An 18,829-nucleotide genomic window follows, 5' to 3' on the forward strand; every position below is an offset into this window, starting at 1 on the left:
ATCCCCGCACCTTCGGGGTTTTCTCCCCAGGAGGCGCAGGGGTAGCGGGGGGGGGGGAATAATCGCAGCTCCAGCCCTGAAAGAGCCTCAATCCGTTCCCCCCACCCTCCCTCTGCCTCCAGCACCACTGCACGCTCCCGCGCCAATCAGACGTTAGCGCCCCCCGCCCGACCAATCGGCGCTGCTGTTACTTCGCCCCGACTCCTGCCCCCAACCCAATCAGCGACGCCCTTGATGGTGAGTAACGCTGGCGGGTGAACTGCTTTTGCTGCTGCTCCAGTGTAATTCCGGAAGTTGCTTGAGAACGACGCGGGGGCGGGGCACGCGGGGGCGGGGCAGGAGGGGGGACTCTCCCCTCCCTCACCTTCGCGCGCGCGTTTCCTCAGGGTCGCCGCTTCTCCGGCGCGCCCGGTACGGAGCCCGGGCAGGGCGGGCTGCGGGGCGTGGCCTGCGTACAGGCTGATCGGCCCCGGGGAGGCGGGGTGGCTGGAGTCGTTGGCGGCGGCTGGTCGGCGCGGCGGCCTCGTCATGGTTTTCCTTAAACTCCGCGAGCAGGTGGGTGCGAAGGGCGCGGAAGCGGCGCCAACCTCTCCCCCCACCACTCCCAGACCGGCCGCGCCCCCTCCGTGTGTGACAGCCTCCGGGGAGGCCTGTTGGCTGCGGGCGGGGAGGGGGCCACTGTGCGAGACCCTGTTTCCCTGCGGCGTGTTCGTGAGGGGAGCGAGCGGGCGCGGCGGTGCCTGCGCCCGCCCCCCTTCTCCCAGGTAACCGCCCGGCCCTGGCCGAACAGGTGGCCGCGGGTCTCTTCCCGGCCCGCTCGCCCCCGAGCAGCTGTGCACGTGCCCGCCCGCTCGCTCGCCGACGTCCGTCGTGTGAGAGTTGCTAAGGGGATTAAATCGCAGTCTGACATGTGCCTGCTTTTCCCTACGATCCCTTTAAAAAGATACTGCACCTACCCCGCGCTCTCCGGCGTTGGTGGCCCTGGAGCTGGAGGACAGCCCTGCTCTAATGGCGCGGTTCTATTTCTGATCATCCGAACCATTCAGTTGTTTGTAAAAGGCTTTGGAGAAGGAAAGTGCTGTGTTAGTGGCGCATATTGACTGTGTCTCGGTCTTGCCTGTTTCCTTTGTAACACTTCCAGGATTTGGTCTGTTTTCTCTGGCTGTGTAGCTAACACTCTGGTTCAGGCCTTCATTTTATCCTTTGACTTTTGTAATCTTCTCTTTCCCGGCCTTGACAAATCGTTTTGTGTTCTGTGTACTCAGTTAAAATGCGACTATAAGGAGAACTTTTCTGGCTTGTTGCTTTGACTACATTACAGATCTTACCGTAGCTTCACTGCTTCTCTTCACCTATCAAACACAAGCTACTTGTCTTCACTTTTCAAATCTTCTGTGGCTTACCTATCTCTTCTTATATAGTAGGATGTCAGCATCTTCCTATCTAGTTCTGCCAATTTTGGTTTAGGATGTTTTTGCTTTGTATCTTTCTGCTGTTTGTGCATCACCTGTCTCACTAAAAATCCACAAATCCCACTGTGTAGTTCTCTTTAAAACAGTCTATTGTGATGCCTACAAAAAACTTGGTGATGGTGAAACATATGTTGTGCTGTGGGCCACGACTTATCATTCTAACCAGTGTCTCATCATTACATTTCACTATGTATATTTGTATCCATGTTTTACACTTAGATTGTAAGTTCTTTCAGCAAGGGGCTCTCTGTTAGTTTTTTATCAATCATGATTATTGTCACAAAGTTATCAGCGGGCTCAGCTTCATCTTGCTGCATTGTACAAATAAACACACAAAGTCCTGAAAACTGATTAGTAAGTCGTGTAAGACACAAAATGCATTTATTCTCAGTAGTTATTTTATGTTTTAGTTTTATGGTCACTTTTATATTGATGTCTTCCAAGTAAGCAAAGAAGGCTTATTTGTCCACTTTTGTGTGACATCTAAGCACTTCTTGTTAGCGATTCCACACTGTCAGGTGTACATGTATTGTATGAAATTATATCTGGAGTGTTAATCATATCAGTGTATTGGCATGCAAATATCTCTTTGAATTTCATTGCTACTCAGCAGGCAACATAGCGTGGTTGGAACCTGGCTTCTGGGTACTATCACAGTACAAATAATATGGGGAAATGAAACAGATTTATAGGAATGTTAGTTTTGTGTAGATATGTTGGATGAAAGTATGACTTCATTTTCAAAGAGCGAGGGTTGGAATCATAGTTTGAAGAAAATTTGTGTTTAAAAAGATATATTAACAGTTGCAAGTTGTTTAGTGTTAACAGCTAGCTGAGTGCCTGCTGCCCTTGAAATAGGTGCATATAAACTTGGAAGATGATGCCTGTTGCTATGTCATGTAATTTTTTGAGCCCGGTTTTTGAATTGCGTACATAATTTTTAAAAATAATTTTCCGTTAATTGTTTTTATGTTAAGAACATTTGGATACACTGCTACTTAGCAAAAGGAAGGTTTATGAGATGAAAGAGTAGCATGATGCGCTCTCACCTTGCTATTCTGACAGCCATCTTTTGGATAGATCTCACTGGTCTGCTGTGATACCATCTCACATGCCCCATTTAGGGTTTGTGATGCTCTGCCATTTAGTTACCTCATTAAAGTGTGCTTGGTGTCTGTTTTTAAATTGGTATTGACCATCCGTACCCAAAAATGAATATAAGTTATTTTGGGAATAGAGTTTGGAGGAAGAAGTTATTCTAGGGTACCAAATTGTTAGAAGTGTCAAATCCTGCATCATTTCTAGTTTTTCTGCAAAGCTGTAAACTTCACAATTCAGTAACTATTAATTGTGGTTATAGGTATCTGAAAGGAAGAACTAACTGGTCCGTTCTGTTAATAGCAGTCTGACTTAAAGGTCTGCTTTAGCATTTGCCAAAATAAATGGCAATTCTTTTAATTTCAGTGAGTGTTGGCTCAAGTCTTACTTGCTGTCTTGTTCTTTGTTCAATGAAAAATGCATGGGTTTCAGTCTAGTTTCTCCTGGATATCTTTTACCAACTTAAATAGAAATTAAGGATTTAAAAAACCTTAGAGTAGTGAATGTAGCTTACTCTCTATCAGTAATCCTTCCTTAATGATCTTAGATATATTTGTATTAGAATTGGAGAATGGTTGTATGCGTGATAATCTTTTGTGGATAGAGAACTTCAGTTTCTATCGTATCACATCTTGTAGTGAGTCAGTATGGCCTCCTGCGGACGCAAAGGCAGAGGAGGCTGCGCAGAGGCCCTGGTGGGCGGGCCCAGAGCCAGAACACCAGAGGCCCGCCCCTCAGAGGGCGGGGCCCAGGGCTAGAAGAGCCAAGGGCAGGGCCCGGGACCCATTAAAGCCTGGGCCTCCGGGCAGGGAGGAGGCGCCTGTACGAGCTCCCCCGCGCCAAGGGCAGAGGGCCTGTCGCCGCCTGGCCCTGCTGGAGGAGCAAGCCCCCAGCGGCTCCGAGCAACCCCGGATCCAGATGCCCTGGGGGGACTACCCGGACTTCCCAGACCTTCCAGGACCCTCACGCCGGCGGAGACCCCCCGCCTTGGAAGAAGCCCCAGGAGCGGTCTGCCCCAGAGTCCCGGCGGATCCCTACAGCCCTCAGGCCCAGGATCGCCTCGGGTCCCCCGTGCTACCGCTGCCCGACTATCCCAATGACATTGAGATGAGCGACTGGCCGGAGCCCCTGAAGGTGGACAATCTGAAGTAGACCGACCCAGAGGGGGACCCCCTGACCAGATGAACTGGGACCTTCTGCCAGTGGAGGTAGAGGTAGGAAGTGGCCCAGGGAACGATGCTCCCGAACCCATGGCAGTGTGTTGCGGTCTGGATCCCCACTGCCGTGGTTGTGTGTGAGCGAGCCCCTGGGCCGGGTCGCAGTGGAGTGGGAGGGCCTGCGACCCCCTACCCCCTCCTTGACAGGGCCAGCCTGTGAACTGCTGCCCCGCCCTGGACTGAGGGCTGGGCCGGAAGCGTGTTGTGACTGTGAACTGCTGCCCGCCCTGAACTGAGGGCTGGGCCGGTACTGTATTGCTATTGAGAACTGCTGCCCCGCCCTAGACTGAGGGCTGGGCCGGTATTGTATTGTAATGGTGAACTGCTGACTGCCCCGAACTGAGTGCGGGGCTGGTGTTCTAACCCCTTTTTGGGTGCCGCCCGCCCTAGGCCAAGGGCTGGGCATCTCGGGACTCTTACACATCTGTACTCTTACAGATGCTAAAAAAAAATTTGTTGGCCCCAAACAAGGTTTTTTTTTATGAACTTTTCTTTAATCCTGATGTTGAATTGTTCTTGGTGGGTCAACACTAAACCAGTGTTACAGTGCAGGGGGCACTGTGGTGAGAAGATGAGATGTGAAAATGAGGTCACCAATAGTCTTCTCATTTAAAAAAAAGTGGTCTAACCAACGTTGCCTAGAGCTCTTTGTAACCTTTGTTATCCTGGTGGAAAATTCAGCTATGAAAATTAGTTATATTAATGTACAACAAAATTAATAGTATATTGAAGTAAGTTGTGTGCTGTTTAGGTTTCTTGGCTCCTGGACTAGCTGCCATTAAGTATTGCAGAACTGGGTCCTAAAAACATATGTGGAAGATGAAAGGGTTGTGTAGTCATCCAGTGCATAATATGGCAACACTCGTCAGAAATCCCTGCATCAGAATATTTGTGGAATGCAGTGACTGGTCCCATCAAAGTCAATGGTAAGACTTTCACTGACTGTAGTGTGGGGAGTGGCCTTGAATTCACCCATAGAGCAGGCTGGACTATGGAGTTCCAGTTGACGTTCTATGCTGTGGAGACTCATCGATCCACAATTTCGTCCAAAATGTATAGCTCAAAGCAGTTTGAGTTGTAATAGTTTAGGCTTAGATCCTTCTTGTGGTGAATGCAGTGCACTTTTGAAATATGTACATGTTTTTCTATTACAGCCAAGCAAATAATGAGTAAAGGATTTGATATTAGTTGCATTGCAGAGTCTCTGCAAATCATTATGGAAAGTAGCTCCTTTTAGTATACTGAGTCCTTTCTTAGTTCCAGTCTGCTTGATGGAAGAGGGGGAACTTCTGTACAAACTTAGGCTTTACTTTATGTCCTTGTTGGTTGGTATCCTAAACATATCTAGCTCCAGCTGTTTTTTTTTTTTTTTTTTTTTTTTTTTAATACTGTGCCGATCACCCTGGTGTGAGAGTGCCACATAGCCTAAGTGTCTTCCAGAAAGGTTTTGCAAAAGTTTTTCCAGGGTAATGGTTTGGTATTAAAATCTGCCTCTCCTTCACCTAGAATAGTAATGACAATCAATATGCTGCAATTAGAAATGCTTGGTATCTGTTCAAGAGAGTTTTAATCCTTAAGTTCAATAGTCCCCTCCTGAGTGTCTGATTTAGAGTAGAAATTTGTTTTAACTTTTTAAATGAAAGTAAATTACATGTACTTGCGGTTTACTCTACATTCTGTTGTGCATGAATTGAAGCATAAAACTTCCTCTTGGTGGCTTTGTTTAATTGTGCGAAGAATATTTGGAGTTGTGGACTTGGTATCTTAAAAGCCAAATAGTGTTTTCTGTCACCTTGAGGATTCACTGGTAAAGGTATTAGGAGATCATGGATTCATTGAGCAAGTAAGCAAGAGTGTACTTGCTCTATGATCTAAATTTTAAAAAATTCTAAATCTTAAGATTTAAGTATGCATCTTATACTTTTGCTTTGTCTGTCTGTCTGGGCAAGGTTCTACGATGTCCCCTCCCCAGCCAGCATGGGGTCGAGCCTGGTCCGGCCCAGCCCTGCCCCCCCTGGCAGTAAAGCACACCCCCCCCCCCCCCGTACCGTGTCAGGGCCCCCCCCCACACCCAGCACACGGCCTGGCCTACCCCTAACATCAAGGCCCTCACCCTTCCCACACTGTGCTGGCCAGCATGGCACATGACCCAGTCCCCAACGGCGCTCCTCCCCCGACTAGCACAGGTACCCAGCCCCATACACTTCGGATGTATATTGCAATAATTTTTTGTCTAGAACTTTTTTCCAGCCCAACTTCCACTTGCAAGTGGAGCTGCAAATGGGCTTCTAGTTTACTAGAATGAATGCTTTGTCAACTCTTGCTTATTTGAAAAGGGTAGATAACCTCAGCAAAATTCACTTAATTTCAGAAGATCTGCAAGATCATACTCTCCACAACAGTCTGTTATGTGCCTGTCAGTATATTTAATTTCGGTACTTTTGTACTGCTAAAACACTTGGAGACCTCTGCCATCAAAATCTATTGCCAACATCCTGTTTTTTTTCTGGCTACAGCCTACTTGCGACAAAGCTCAATGAACGCTGCTTTGTAATAACTGTTGAGATCTGGCTTCTCCTTGAAGCTATCGGTACTTAAATGATCCACCTATTGTTGTTTTTCCTACCTAGGGAGGAGAGACAGTTAAGACTGTGATTGTGTGTATTGGAGGCCTTGCAGACATGTCAACCTATTTAATTTTTCTCTTGGACTACTCATTAGGCTACATTTAAGATTTATTATTTCCCAGAAGTCAGACTCTGCTTAATGGAATAAGGCAGAGAATAAGCAATGGCTGCATGAGGCTATTAAGTTGACCACTTACCTCAAAAGTCCTTGAACAATGAGTCTTCAGATTTTTTTTTATTGCTCATTTATATCTTTCTCCTAGGTAAGATGGATTGTATTCATTTGGCAGTTAAACAAAAGTTTACAGTGTCATTGTGACCACTGAGGGCTTATATGGTTGCTGTTTTTCTTATTGCTTATGTTAAACTTTATTCTTGCTGTGAATTTAAAAAAGGATTAACATCCAGACTAGTTCCTTGCTGGACTAAGAAGAGCAGTTGTCTCATTGGGATGGGGGAGGGGGTGAAGAGGAGCTGTTGTTCTGGAGAGTGGAGAGCATGAAAACACCAATATTCACTCTTACTTGAAATCTTGTGAAAATATAATGCTCCAGAAATTAAATGTATCTTCCCTGTTAGATTTAAGAGGTTGTAGTTGGTTAAAAATCATCTAAAATACCAACCAACAGTAGAAACAAACAGCCCCAATGACAACGTCCCTTCCAGTCTCTTAGAAAGGTTTCTGGTTGCTTTAAAACATAAACAAAAAAAAGTCCTCTTTCCCACTTAAAACTTGCATCTAATCCACATCAGACCTCAAAAAACGTATCCAGATATTTTCTCTTTAGTATTTTCCTCAGGCTTTCTAATAGAGTAAACCTTCGATTTAATGGACTAATGTGGGGGTGAAGTGTCTGCTATTCCCAAAAGTCCACTAAATGTGAGGGTTTACTGGCCATCCACCCCTGCTGGGCTCCCCCAGCCCCAGTCCTTGCCCCCAAAACAAAAACAAAAAACAAGGAGGAAAAAAAACTTCCTGCCACTTATCAGAGCTGTGGCCACAGGAATACTACTGGGACCCCGCCGGTGCAGCATGAGCTGCCTCACTGTATGCAGCTGGAAGTGACTTGCTATGCGCAATTTGTGGTGTCCTGCCATGCCCTGAGTTACAGAAGGCCTCAAATCTCGTTAGAGACTTAGTTATAGAAAATTTAACATTCGCTCTGTTTAATACCAGCAAGTGACCTAGGCCCCATGTGGCTGAGGAAAGTTAAAATCCACCTAGGGTCTGATCTGGGTGAATATTCCTTTCTGACTTTGAATATGGTGACTAGTTAGACCGTGATTATTTGGGTAAGACTAACCAGACAGACAATTGGTAGTAATGCAGAACTCTCAACATTTAGTGTCCCATCTGTAACCGTGTTGTTGATATTTGCAAATAGCAGTTGTGGGTGGATATGCGCAATTAGTGGCATTTTCATCATACCATCCCTTCCATAAATTTAAAAAAGCTCAGTCTTAAAAATCTAACTGCTTTATAGCCCTCACTACTCCCTTTTGAAGGCTATTACGGAATTTCACAACTTTGATGGTTAGAAGTATGTGTCTAATTTCAAGCCAGAATTTGCAGTTAACAAGTTTATATCTATTTAATTCTTGTCAAGATTAACTCTTAATTCTTCTTGCTCCTAGGTGTTTATTCCTCTGATGTATATACAGAAAGCAATCATCTGTCCACTCCGTCTTTTAAGTAAATCCATAGTTTGCCCACATCTTGAATACTGGATGCAGAAATGATTGCCTTATCTCAAAAAAGATATATTGGAATAGGCAAAGTTCAGAAAAGGGCAAAAAAATGATAGGGTATGGAACTGATGCCATTTGAGTAGAGATTAATAAGAATGGGAGTTTTCATCATGGAAAAAAACACAACTAAGGGGTGGATATAATGGAGGATTATAAAATCATGACTGGTTCGATGAAAGTGAAAAAAAGAGTTCTTGACTTATCAGAGGGAGTAAATAACAAAGGGTCAGCAAATGAAATAAATAGGCAGCAGGTTTAAAACAAACAAAAGGAAGTACTTCCTGTCGGAGTATATTGTGAAGGCCTGGACTTCAACAAGGTTTAAAAAAGAGCTAGATTAGTCGAGGATAGGTCCATTAATGCCTATTATCTAGGATGGGCAGGGATGGTGTCCCTAGCCTCTGTCAGGACTGGGAATGGGTGGCAGGATGGGTCACTTGATTACTTCTTCTGTTTCATTCTCTCTGAGACATCTGACACTGACAGTACCCACTGTCAGAAGACAGGATATGGGGTTTGGATGGACCTTTTGTCTGACTGAGTATGGCCATTCTTGTAACTGTCCTGGTAGCTTTTCTCTGTACCTTTGTGAATTTGAATTAATCTTTCGTGACTGTTGAAGACCAAAGTTGTGCATAGTATTCCAGTTGAGTGCCTTATATGGTTCCTTGTCCAATGGTATGAACTCTTCCTTGTCAATACTGGAAATGCCACTCTTATTACATTCTAGAATAGCAGTAAGCAATTTTATGACCAGTTCACATTGGTGACTCTTAGTTATCCTGTGACAAATACACCCAGGTTGTCTTCCCCCTCAGTTATTCATAAGTGCTAAATCTCCACTTTATAGCAAAAATTTGTGTTTGGTACCTACACACGTAACTTTGTACTATTAAATTTCATTCTGTTTCCATTACACCAGTTTTTAAAGTCCTCCAGATCTTTTTAAATGATATTCTGGTTCTCTTCTGTAAGGGCTGGTCTTCCTGATTTTGTCATCTGCAAATTTTATTCGCACACTTCCACTGTTTGTGCCAAGATCACCAATGAAAATGTTAAATAAGATTGGGCCCAAGACTGATCCTCCAAGAACTCTATATTAGTAACCACCCTTTAGCCACACTGTTCATTGATTGATACAACCTTTTGTAGTGTCCCCTTGTAACCATTTCCTTACCAACCTCTTGTCTTGCCCAATTTAACTTGTCATTTCCAGACATAGGTGGAACTATATTAGAATCTTTACTGAAATCAAGGTATATTAAAACTACTTTATTTCTTTTGTCTAAAGCATTGTTATCTTCTTGAAGAAAAATCAGATTGGTCTTGCAAATATCTGTCTTTGTAAATGATGTTTTATGTTATCTCTGTTGTTGTTTACTTCTGTGAATTTAATTAGTCTTTCACAACTTGCTCCAAGGTCGTGTGTGCAATTTGAGGTCAAGTTAACAGATCTATAGTTGCCTGGGTCAGTTTTTTTCTTATATTAGCCTTATTCACTCATCAAGGTATGAAACTCCCTCACCTGCACCCCCTAAGTTTAAGGAGTCCCTCATTAAAAATCCATGCTATTTTATTTGCAGTTTCATATGTCAATTTCTTCTGTATACTTGGAAGATGATGATCTTGCGCACCTGATTCAGTCCTATGCTTTTGGCTTCCGTGTTAAATGTGGGAATGTCTACTTCCATATTCTCCTCCCCATTAGCCACTCTGCAAGTTTCCCTGACTTCCTAATTATTTTTATTAGAAACTGAGGCAAAGTATTTATATATGCGTTGGATCATACCTAGAATGTCTTTAATTTCTACCTCATCCTCAGTGCTTAGTGGTTCCATGTAAGAACTTACAGTCCAAATGTTAATGTTATACAGACACAGGCCTCCCAGGAGGCCTCTCTGTGTAAGGAATGCAGTTATCTACTATGCCATCAGTCCAAGATAGTTTAGGTCTGTTACATCCTCTTCCTCAGTTTATAGTAGGTTGTCTCTCACTTCACCTTTGTAGCTATAGGTACATAGCCATAATTCTTGGGTGTTATCCAGTAGCACATAGAAGCTGTGCCTGTTGTAGTTAGTGAACTCTGATGTTTTCGTGTAGATGAACAGTTAAATATAATTTATCAGTATACCTATTTTTTAAAAGGCTTATATTGTTCATCTTGTCAAAAATTCACAACCAGATTAGTTTCAGAGAGTTATACAGCTCTATTTTAATCAAACTCTTAAAATGACATTTTTCTGCCTGACATTGCCATACATCACAAAATTGTTTCATCTGCAGTCTCCATGATCTTAATGAGACTGGCATGTGGGTTTACAATAATCGGTCATAATGACCAAAATACAAGTTGCTTCCATCTCACAAATAATGACAATGGCCTATCAGTTACTTTCAGTTTCTCATGTACTACCATCCTTTAAAAAGTGGAAGTCAAATCCTAGTGAGGAAAATAGAAAGGAATATAAACACTGCCAAATTAAGTGTAAAAATATAATAAGAAAAGCCAAAAAAGATTTTGAGGCACCGTTAGCCATAAATTCAAAAAACAATAGTAAAATATTTAAGTACATTAGAAGCAGGAAGCCCGCTAAAAAAGCAGTGGGATCCCGGACGATAGACATACAAAAGGAGCAATCAAGGAAGATAATGCCATTGCAGACAAACTAAATGATTTCTGTGCTTCAGTCTTCACGGCTGAGGATATTCCAGAGGTTCCCAAATCTGAGCCATCCTTTGTAGGTGACAAATCTGAGGAACTGTCCCGGGTTGAAGTGTCAGTAGAAGAGGTTGTGGAACTGATTGATAAGCTAAACAGTAACAAGTCTCCAGGACCAGATGGCATTCACCCAAGGGTTCTGAAAGAACTCAAATGTGAAATTGCAGAGCTATTAATGGTGGTTTGTAACCTATCCTTTAAATCAGCTTTGGTACCCAATGACTAGAAGACAGCTAATATAACGCCAATATTTAAAAAGGGCTGTAAAAGAGACCCTGGCAGTTACAGACCGGTAAGTCTAACATCAGTACCGGGCAAATTAGTAGAAACAATAGTAAAGAATAAAATTGTCAGACACGTAGAAGAACATGATTTGTTGGTCAAAAGTCATCATGGTTGCTGTAGAGGGAAGTCGTGTCTTACTAATCTATTAGAGTTCTTTGAAGGGGTTAACAAACATGCAGACGCGGGGGATCCAGTGGACATAATATCCTTAGATTTCCAGAAAGCCTTTGACAAGGTCCCTCACCAAAGGCTCTTATGTAAATTAGGTGGTCATGGGCTAGGAGGAGAGATCCTTTCATGGACTGGAAACTGGTTAAAAGACAGGAAACAAAGGGTTGGAATAAATGGTAAATTTTCACAATGGAGGGGGGTAACTAGTGGCGTTCCCCAAGGGTCAGTCCTGGGACCACTCCTGTTCAGCTTGTTCATCAGTGATCTAGAGGAAGAGGTAAGCAGTGAGGTGGCAAAGTTTGCAGATGATACCAAGCTGCTCAGGATAGTCAAAACCAAAGTAGATTGTGAAGAACTTCAAAAAGATCTCAGCAAACTGAGTGATTGGGCAGCAAAATGGCAAATGAAATTTCATGTGGGTAAGTGTAAGGTAATGCACATTGGGAAAAATAACCCCAATTACACATACAATGTGATGGGGGCAAATTTAGATACAACAGATCAGGAAAGGGATCTTGGAATTATAGTGGATGGTTCTTGGAAAACATCCACGCAGTGTGCAGCAGCAGTCAGTAAAGCAAATAGGATGTTAGGAATTATTAAAAAAAGGGATAGATAATAAGACAAAAGATATCATACTTCCCCTGTATAAAACTATGGTATGCCCACATCTTGAGTATTGCATGCAGATGTGGTCTCCTCACCTCAAAAAAGATATACTGGCATTAGAAAAAGTTCAGAAAAGGGCAAATAAAATGATTTAGGGTTTGGAAAGGATCCCATATGAGGTGAGGCTAGAGGAACTGGGACTTTTCAGTCTAGAAAAGAGGAGACTGAGGGGCGATATGATAGAGGTATATAAAATCATGAATGGTGTGGAGAGAGTGAATTTTGGAAAGTTATTTACTTGTTCCCATAAAATAAGAACTAGAGGACACCAAATGAAATTAATGTGTAGTAGATTCGAAATTAATAAAAGAAATTTTTTCTTCACACAGCACACAGTCAACCTGTGGAACTCCTTGCCGGAGGAGGCTGTGAAGGCCAGCACTCTAACAGAGTTTAGAATAGAGCTTGATAAATTTTTGGAGGTTAGGTCCATAAATGGCTATTAGCCAAGGGTAAAGTATGGTGCCCCTAGCCTTTAGTCAAAGGCTGGAGACAGATGGCAGGAGACAAATTGCTTGATCATTGTCTTCGGTTCACCTCCTCTGGGGCACCTGGCACTGGCCACTGTTGGCAGACAGGATACTGGGCTGGATGGACCTTTTGGTCTGACCCACTATGGCCATTCTTATGTTCCTGAAATATTAGGGTTACAAGCATTGTAGAAAAATTGGTCAAAAGTGAAAACACGATTTAAAATCCATATAAACATTATTATTTGTATTGTTTTACAGTAATGTATACCTATAAAAGCAGTGTGGGACCAGGTTGCCTAAGCATCTTTAATGGAAACTGGTTATAACACATTGATGAGCCTTGTTCTAAAGCAGCAGATGTAATTAGCAAAACTGATCTTTTTCCTCAATATTCTAGTAGAAATAGTAATAAAAATTTCAGTACTTCCGTTTGAATAATCATACCTTAAAACAATTCATTTGAAAATCAACACACTGTAGTAATTTATTTACTATCAAAAGCAAGTAAATAAAACTCCATTTAACTTAATCCCCTTCTTCCATAGAAGAGGCAGAAACCTACATTTTCCTACAATAAAAAGCTCTTTGAAGAGCACGCTAAAAGATGAGGATAGGAGAAGTGAGCTCTCTCTGAGCAGAATGGGGAACCTGAAAAAGCCCAAGTTGAACTGCAACATTGTGATTTCATACTAATTTTCTGTGTCTCCTCAGCTTTCCTACTGCTATTAAGAGAAATTTTCCCTACTCCCACCAGAAAGTACCAGTTTCAAGAATACTGTTGCTGATTATGCATTAATATGATTGTGTCATGATTTACAGGAATTATCCCTGCAAAAAATTCAAGCTCTGAAAGATGGCCTGCCAGCAACTCTGGTGGCAGAAATTGAAATTGAAATTTCTGGTGGCAGAAATTGAGGTACATATGAAGCTGCATCTTCCTGAAGGCTTAGCCAGTGTCTGAAAGCTCAAATATGAGTGGTAAGCATGATATGAATGCCTGATTAGTTCAGTGACCATCCTGGTATGAGAAGACAACACTAGACTGTTCTCTTGAATGGATGTGTTTTTAAAAAAGAAAGCATTTTATACGGGACAAAAAAAGTAAGGAAAATGCCTTATGAAAAGCTTACTAAGTTCCAAATAGGAGAATCTCATGTTCTTGGACTGGGTGTAAAAAGGGTAATCATGTTTTAAGACCAACTGTGCCTACCCTGAGAAACTTTTCAACCATAAACAGACAGGTTAGGGAGTGCAACAAGTGTTGATGGAGTCCAGGTTTCTCAGTGACACAATGATGAACTTTTATATATAAAATTAGCTTCAACACTTGTAACAAAACTAATTCCACTCAAGTAGAAATGGTATAGTGCAGCATTTCCCAAACCGTGTTCTTCCATGCAACGTGAATATGTACTCAGTGAACAAATTTTGATGTTAGTGATATTTTTCCTTCTAAAATACTAAATATGAAATTGTGTATCAAAAATACTAACGCATATTAAGATTTATAATGCATTCATAATAGTATAACTATTGTTTTGGGAAGAGTCGCATAACAATCAGTCAATTCAGATTACTCTGAGCACAACTTGTGCCAAAACAATCATGTGATGCTGCACCTGACACGAGGATCCAACTCTCCAGCATCATTCTTAATATTAAATGGATTTGTGGTCAAAAGAAGCAAAAACATTCTTCCCGTTTAAAAAGCTTTCAAATGTTATTTATTTGTATTTTCCATTAGTTTTCTGTAAAAATAACTTTATATAACCACAAAATTTAAAAATATTTTCCATGTCTAATTTGTTTTGCATTTCTTTTTCATAAAAATGTTTTTTAGGCTTTAAGGAAGGACAGTCCTTTTTTGAACAATATTGTCCTTTCTATTTTTTTACGAAAGAATGACACCAACCATCCTTCTTTCCTGCTGTTATATTGATGTTTTGTGTTTGTACATAGTTTTTAATTTTTATACTTAAGAGCTTGCTAACTGTCCTCCTATTAGAAGGACGTTAGTTCTTCATTCAGGTGATTTTCTCGTACTTTTTGTTCTTTGTAAAATAAGACATCTAAAAAACCTAACCTTTTAAAATCAACTTTTGAGAATTGTGTGTGGCAATTTTTGGTATGAAAACTTCCCCGCCGTCAACTAGAATGTATGCATTCTGTAAATATATTCCAAGCCCAAGAGTGTTCTATGCCCAAATTAGTTTGAAAAACACTGGTATAGTGGAAGAACACTTACACTTTTATGCCACATTTTCCCTAAGCTCGATGTAATTTTTTGGTGATTACTGAACTGCAGATAATGGTGTAAGTTATCATAAAGAGACCTAAAGTAGTATAACAAGCAGTACAAAAAACACCTGAGGTCAGCTGAAATACTAGGCAAATAAGTAATAAGAGGGGAGAGACACACACACAAAAACTGGGTAGTATACTCTCTCATATACATGTATTTGTTTATACCTTAGCAAATATTTTAAAAGTGGCCTGCAAATAGTCAGGTTTCACTAAAGCATTCCAGACAACAAGGATAAGGGCAGGGTTTGACAAAAATAAGTAGAAATTAAAAAAAAAAAAGTTCTTGACAAATGGACATTGATGTACCAATTTCTACTGAATGTAATCTTATTTTTAAAATAAGTGTTCTGCTTTTATTTAGGCTTGGAAGGATTAAATTTATTAAATGTCAGTAAAGAATTTCACTTTACATATAAGCTGACAAAATTATTTCCATCAGTAATCAAAATTTACAGATAAGCAAAGAAAATCCTGCTTGAGAACTTAAAATATGTAAAGAAAGTAGGAGGCCACTCTGTTTTCTGCTGATAGCTTTGGGTCTCTTTAGCAAAGAATACTAATGCAACATTGTCAACTGCATCCAGTTACAAGAACTGTTTGCTGGAAAGCCTCAAAGACTATTTTTACCTGAAGTACATCCTGTTAGTAGAAAGCAAGATGGTAAGTCTTCCATATGGATCTTTTCCGTTCATGCTGGACAAACGTTTCACTTTTTGCAATACTTTAAACTGTAATTTCATTCAGTTTGTACTGAGACACACTGGCTTTCCTTATAAACAATTGATCCTGAACATCTGTCCCCATAGTATGAATTCATGTAGCTGATTATCTGATTGTCGTGGGGAATTGCCTTGACTTGATCTGGAGCTGCAGCTTGTACCACAGCATTATCACCCATCCAACATATGGAATGCGATGAAGTTTCTCCAAAAGTTTTGGCAACCTTTGCAACTTGTAGTGTTGCCAAGTATGATAACCAGATGTATTTTATGTTGCATTATTTTCATTTTGTTAAAACAGTGGTCTGATTTTTAAATTCATAAACTTTGCATAAATTTGGTGGATTTCTTCAAGGTGGCTGATCTCCAAATTGCTCAGTACTTCCTCTGGTACAATGGGTAGATAAATGTTTTTGAATCCCTTTTCAGTTATTGCAACAACTTTGAAATATTGTAGTAGTTGAGAAGCATTCATTTGTGTGTTTTTGGTTTGAGTCTTCAGGGCAGAGAGTCAGACTCAAGAGGTGGATTCAGAGAAGAGGGAAGGAGGAAGGGAAGAGTGGTCATGAATGTTCTGCTACTTGGCTTCACACGCTATTTTATGCATTTTAAAGACCAGCAACATGATTTATTCAGTGATGAGCTTTCGTGGGATAAACCTACTCTGTCCCACAAAAGCTCATTACTGAATAAATCATTTTGTTAGTCTTTAAAGTGCTTCATTTCTGCTGCCTTGTTTTGTTGGAGTGCAGACTAACACGGCTACCTCTCTGTTACTGTTTTATGCATTGTAATGGTCTAACTTCTCCTTTGGCAGGGAAAATGTGAGATGACTGCAGGTGTGGTTTGAAGCCTAAGGCCTAGCAACGATGGACCAAAACATGGCTAAATGCAAAGCTAAGCTGTGAGCAAGAGGCAAATGCCTGCTAACAGAACTTGGCACAGAAAGAGCTGAGAGTACATAACACTAATTGGTAATTGACCCAGGTGCAGAGCAAGAATTGGTGCAAGTTGAAATCACAAGGTACCACCAGCTCATTAAAAAAAGACCTTGATATCTATTCCTCATAGATACAGACCTAGGTTCAGGAAAGGGTCTGAAGTGACAGCATGATGGTTAAGAAATGATCTAATCAAACCACGAGTTACAAGGTGATGGGTCGTGTCTAAGTAGCGTCAGAGGGTGATAACCTCATACATCAGCAGTGAAATGTGCTTTGTTTGTAACTGTATATAACATGATGTCTTGGGGGACCATCTTTGTCTGACTTTGGGGAGCAATGGAATTCCCACTGACTATCAGTCCGTTGCTGCAGGTACATCTGTACAGTGTATCAGTGTACTTAATTGTTGTTTGTACCGTGCTTGGCAATGAACCCTGACTGGGCACCGTTTGATCCTTATCTGGTCTTTGGGGAACCTCATGGGGTCTGCTGCGATCATTGGGTCCATATAATTGAATATGCATGCAAGCTGCCTTCTAGTTATCAACAGAGCCAAGGACCCATGAGGACACAACAGCAGTAAATCTGCAAACTACATACTAAACTCTTCAACATACTGAGCCAATTCTGTTTGTGGCTGTAGGATCAGAGTAAACAGGCCTTGAAATGAGTAGAAGTCATACAGGCCACCGTCTTGGACTGATTGCAGAATCAGGCAGGCATCACTGTGTTCGTTGATAGTTCATGTTTTTCATGGTCATTTTTGTAACCATAAAGTCTAGAAATATAACTTTTTTTACACCCTTTCTTGGAAAAGAAAACCCCATGGTTGTGATTAGCATTCTCCCTAATTTTTTCCATTCACGGGTGGAATAAATTTTATGTGCACCAAGGCATGTGTAGATGTGCACCCCCCATAGAAATACATGCTGCTCAGTGTGGGAATTCTGCTTATCAGCTGAGCGACACCTGAATCTATCCTGGGCAGCTGCCCAAGCACTCAGCTTACAGGGAACACTGGTTGTGATCTCTGCCATAGGGGGTTGATTCCCACAGTTGGGAAAAACACCTTTTGTAGCCTGTAGCCATAACACAGTGGAGATTTATAAGCCTGATTTGTCCTGACTCCTGCTGCCACTCACTCTCGTGTTGGTGGGGGTGGGGGAATCCAGTGATTTTGTTTAGAGGTGCCCTTGCAGCTGTTGCAGTTACTTGGCCTCTGGGATCAAGGGACTCACTTGGTGATAGTTACGTCATATGTTCTCCAGGAAATCAGTACTAAGCCTCAGTGTCACTGAGCTGTCTCTTCACCCTGGCTTTCCAAATGTAAGTGGAAAACCAGTGGTTACTGATAAGAAAGGAAAATGTGTCTGTGCAATATCTTTCTTCATTAGAAATTGGTTGAGAGCTCCGGTTCTGACTGGGCAGAATGTCTCATAAATGTTGTCCATATCAGTCCACACTTGGCCGTAATGTTTAATCTGCTGGTAGGCTAGCGGAGGGGAAGCTCTCTTATCTTGGGTCCAGCTTCTGCTCCCCAGAAATTTTCCAGCACATAAGAAAAATTGGAGGACACCACCACTGACCTGCTTGCCTCAACTAGGACTAGGGCTCATCAGGCTTTCCAGATTTTGTTGCTGATAAGATGATAGAGCCTGGAGGACCATTGTCTTTTCTGTTCTTTTTGGGGAACTCCTAATGGATATATGGTATTCCATATCCTTTATCCATGTTCCCTCAGGTTCTAAGCAGATAGACCAAATGTGATCTTGATTTCCTCAGATTGTTCTGCTGGTCCTGATACTCTGAGGTGTTGACTTGAGCTGTTTGAGAAAAAGTCTCATTCTCAACCTCCTGTCTCTTTGTATACTTCTCATGAATCCCTCATTTTAAACTCTGTATAGAGTAGTGATTCTGAAAGTGTGGTTCATGGACACTTCGCAGGTGGGCGACAGGCTCAGGGCTTCCCTCCCATCCCCCTCAAGCGGGGAGACCATGCTGGCATTCCAGCTCTGCGCGTGTGTGCACAGAGTCTGTGAGCGTTGGAGCACCAGTGCTGACTTAATTCTGGGGGGAGGCGGGGCCGGAAGGGAAGGGAAGAGAACCCTGAGCCTTGCAGTGGGAAGAAGTGACTCCATGTGCTGCTTTCCCCTGGCTTGGGGGACAGCGGTGCAGGAAATTGTTCACTGGACGCTTTCCCTGTTGCTTCCATTAGTTGGCCAGTGGTGCAGAAGGTGCTTGGGAGCTGTGGTGAGCACAGAGCCAAGTAAGCACCACCATCTCCCTCATGCCCAGAACTGCTCATGCCTAGCCTACTTCTGCACCATACATCCCAGCCTGACACAACTCTCAGCCCCCCACCCATCAGTGCCTTCCTGCATC

General features: G+C 42.2%; 1 protein-coding gene across 3 annotated transcripts in view; it reads left to right on the forward strand.

Annotated features, from left to right (window-relative positions):
* Positions 1–361: 361 nt before the first annotated feature.
* The window catches only part of ANKRD28 (ankyrin repeat domain 28), a 200,592-nt gene continuing 182,124 nt past the window's right edge, over positions 362–18,829 (forward strand). For 2 of the 3 annotated variants that reach the window (XM_074984527.1, XM_074984528.1), the window contains exon 1: positions 362–555. In XM_074984527.1, coding sequence (XP_074840628.1) covers positions 529–555 — 27 coding nt within the window. In that variant the 5' untranslated portion in view covers positions 362–528. The remainder of the gene's footprint in view (positions 556–18,829) is intronic. The other variant, XM_074984526.1, reaches the window with a different exon arrangement.

The sequence above is a fragment of the Carettochelys insculpta genome, chromosome 2, assembly GCF_033958435.1.
Source record: "Carettochelys insculpta isolate YL-2023 chromosome 2, ASM3395843v1, whole genome shotgun sequence".
In the NCBI taxonomy this organism is placed as follows: domain Eukaryota; kingdom Metazoa; phylum Chordata; order Testudines; family Carettochelyidae; genus Carettochelys; species Carettochelys insculpta.